The sequence below is a fragment of the Diplotaxodon limnothrissa genome, linkage group LG1, assembly GCF_057381915.1.
Source record: "Diplotaxodon limnothrissa isolate DT_005_m linkage group LG1, D_limnothrissa_male_GT1.1, whole genome shotgun sequence".
Lineage (NCBI taxonomy): Eukaryota > Metazoa > Chordata > Actinopteri > Cichliformes > Cichlidae > Diplotaxodon > Diplotaxodon limnothrissa.
Window position 1 is genome coordinate 29,589,622 of NC_140596.1, and position 2,544 is coordinate 29,592,165.

The following is a 2,544-nucleotide window of genomic DNA, read 5'->3' on the forward strand; positions in this document are numbered from 1 at the left end:
AGTGCAATTTAAGACTCCTGGAATCTGTAAAACAGCCGTGAAAATGATTCGATATAAAATCTTTTTAGTACCATGATCGGCACATCCCACCAGAAAACAAAGAAGTGAAACAATTCTTTAGCTTTATCCTTTATGGAGGGACACACTTTGGATCGTGGAAGAATCTCAAACACGTTCCTATATTTAACCGTGTGATAGATCAGAGGTAGAGCACGGGCAAAACCTGGAAGACATGTTCATCAATAACAGTTTATGTCTGCAAATGAAAATCAGCTGTACTTTCCATAGTGTGTTACCTTTATATTAACACATAAAGTTGATTGAGTGATAAGCCAGTCTCAGTGTATTACTTAAAAAGATAGTACACATAATAATTTCACGATAATTACACAGTAATTCCCCCGTCCAGCAGCCAAGAAAACATATGGGAAGAAAATTATCTACACTGCAGATGCCTGTTTTATACATATATATAGATATATATAGAGAGAGATAGGTAGATATGTCTATTACAACATGACTGCATTACATTTCACTTCTGGTTGTGATCTGACTGAACATGAAAATCCTTTCTTCAGCACACTGTCATGCTATGAGCCTCTGGCCCTCAGGTGTATTATTTACTCATGCCCGAGAAATGCATGGCATGCAGTGTTTCCAGACAAAGGCGTGTTTATGAGGGTGTGTTTGCAAATCCAGAATGACAACCCAGATGCAAATGGTAAAAAAAACACTCAGAAAAAGAAAGGACAGTGATTAGGACAAAGTGGATTATGAGAAATACATTTGTATTTCAGTTTAAAGGAAAAAGAAACGTTTGGTGTATATTACTGCGAGCAGCCCAATATTGAGCCTTTTATTGGAAGAAATTTGGCCCCACTTTCTGATATTTATATTCCTTCCTAACCAACATCAACTGCTTTGTGCCTATGCAAAACAGCTATCTGACATTGGTGTCGCTCCACGACTGCTCAATTCTATTCTAATGAGCTGCGGATTTATGAAAACAAAGAAGAAGCACTGACATTTAAGTTAATGACACACATTCGTTGACATTTTAAATCCTTGGATTCTTTTTTAAATCATTTTAACATGTCCACATTGCAAGATGAACATTGTCTCCTCTGTTGATAGATTAAACTTTGATTCCACTGGATCACTGTGTGCCAGAAAAATATCTCTTTTAAATAGGAAATTTAACTGTGTCCTGATTTGTGCTTTGTTTTGTTTCCACTGCTGCTGCTCATCCCCTCGCAGCCTCTGAGTCTTCCTCGAAGGCCCTGTTGTCATAGCGATGCTGCTGTCTCTCTGGGTCGAGGCTCCCTGGGTCAGTCAGTGGGACTTCATACAGGGCGTCTCCTGTCACTGTGATCACGGTGACATCTGGCGGTGACTCAGAAGAGAAGCTCTCTTTTCTGTCGTCCTCAACGCCCAGGGCCTTCAAGATGTCGCACTTACACATAGGGCAGGTTCGCCTCTCCAGCAGCCAGGGCTCGATGCAGGTTTTGTGGAAGATGTGATCACACGTCAGCACGGTCACCACATCGCCTACCTTGTAGGATTCGATACAAACGGCACACATCGAGGAGTCCGAACTGGTCTCCTCGTCCCCTCTCTTGAGCGTGCGTACCTGCAAACGCTTAATTGCCTTCTTCGCCTTGGATTTCAGTCGCTTCTCATTGCGCTTGCTCATGCTCATATTGTAGAGACGGTTTGCGGAGATGAACACAAAGTAGGCGATGGAGGCTGCGGTTACAATGAAAAAGGCAATGGACAGAAAGTAAAGCCAGTATGTGTCCATCCAGGGTCCGTGAGCCACGCCTTCACTAATTATCATTTGAACATCAATCCCGTTTTTCACCAACCTGACAATCTCCATGCCCTGAGTGTTACCAATCATGATCGCCACAATTTCGTCTGCATCTGAGTGTGCCATGTGTGTAGTGCTGTTTCCACTGCCGTCCACATTATACACAACAACAGCAGCTGCTCCGAGGCGTTTGGCAGCATTGATCTTCTCACCGAAGGTGCAGTTGCCCCTCTTCACCAGGGCTATCCACGGTGGTAAGGTTTCATTGCGGTCGTACACAGGATCTGGGCCACAGCCTTTGGGGTCTCCCACGGGAAGCGTAACGATGCCAAAAGCTCTTTTCCTCAGAGAGTTACGGCCATACAACCCACACTCACAATATTTCTCCTCAGTCTCATTGTAGCTGTTCACAAAGCTTATTTCCACGTTGGCAGTCCAAAATACAAAGGTAGCTGAACAGTGAACAAGCCCTGACAAAAACAGCAAAAGCAGCAGAGGTGGTTGTGTCTTCTTACCCATGGTAACACTGTTCTTGAACAAGAGGAAGTCCTCTTACTCAGGCTTATTTAGCCTCTTCAAAACTTCTTTTTCAAAAAAAGAAAAAAACTCCCAGTTCCTGGTCTGTTCAAGTCTCAGCAGTCTCAATCCGGCGATAGTTTCACCAAGCCTGCTGTCTTCGGTAATATGATACGAGCCTTTGGTAACATAAAACAAGCTACGCGTCAGCCACTCAC

The 2,544-nt window shown here is 43.5% G+C and overlaps 1 protein-coding gene across 1 annotated transcript; it reads right to left on the reverse strand.

Moving 5' to 3' along the window:
- Positions 1 to 1,008: 1,008 nt before the first annotated feature.
- On the reverse strand, positions 1,009 to 2,544 carry LOC146639976 (E3 ubiquitin-protein ligase RNF128-like). Its single transcript, XM_085356939.1, has one exon. The coding sequence runs from the start codon at positions 2,327 to 2,329 to the stop codon at positions 1,244 to 1,246; it is 1,086 nt and encodes a 361-aa protein (XP_085213065.1). The 5' UTR covers positions 2,330 to 2,544; the 3' UTR covers positions 1,009 to 1,243.

Bases quoted from the DNA above. Each gene is read 5' to 3' on its own strand.
- LOC146639976 (XM_085356939.1), bottom strand. From the start codon at position 2,329: ATGGGTAAGAAGACACAACCACCTCTGCTGCTTTTGCTGTTTTTGTCA.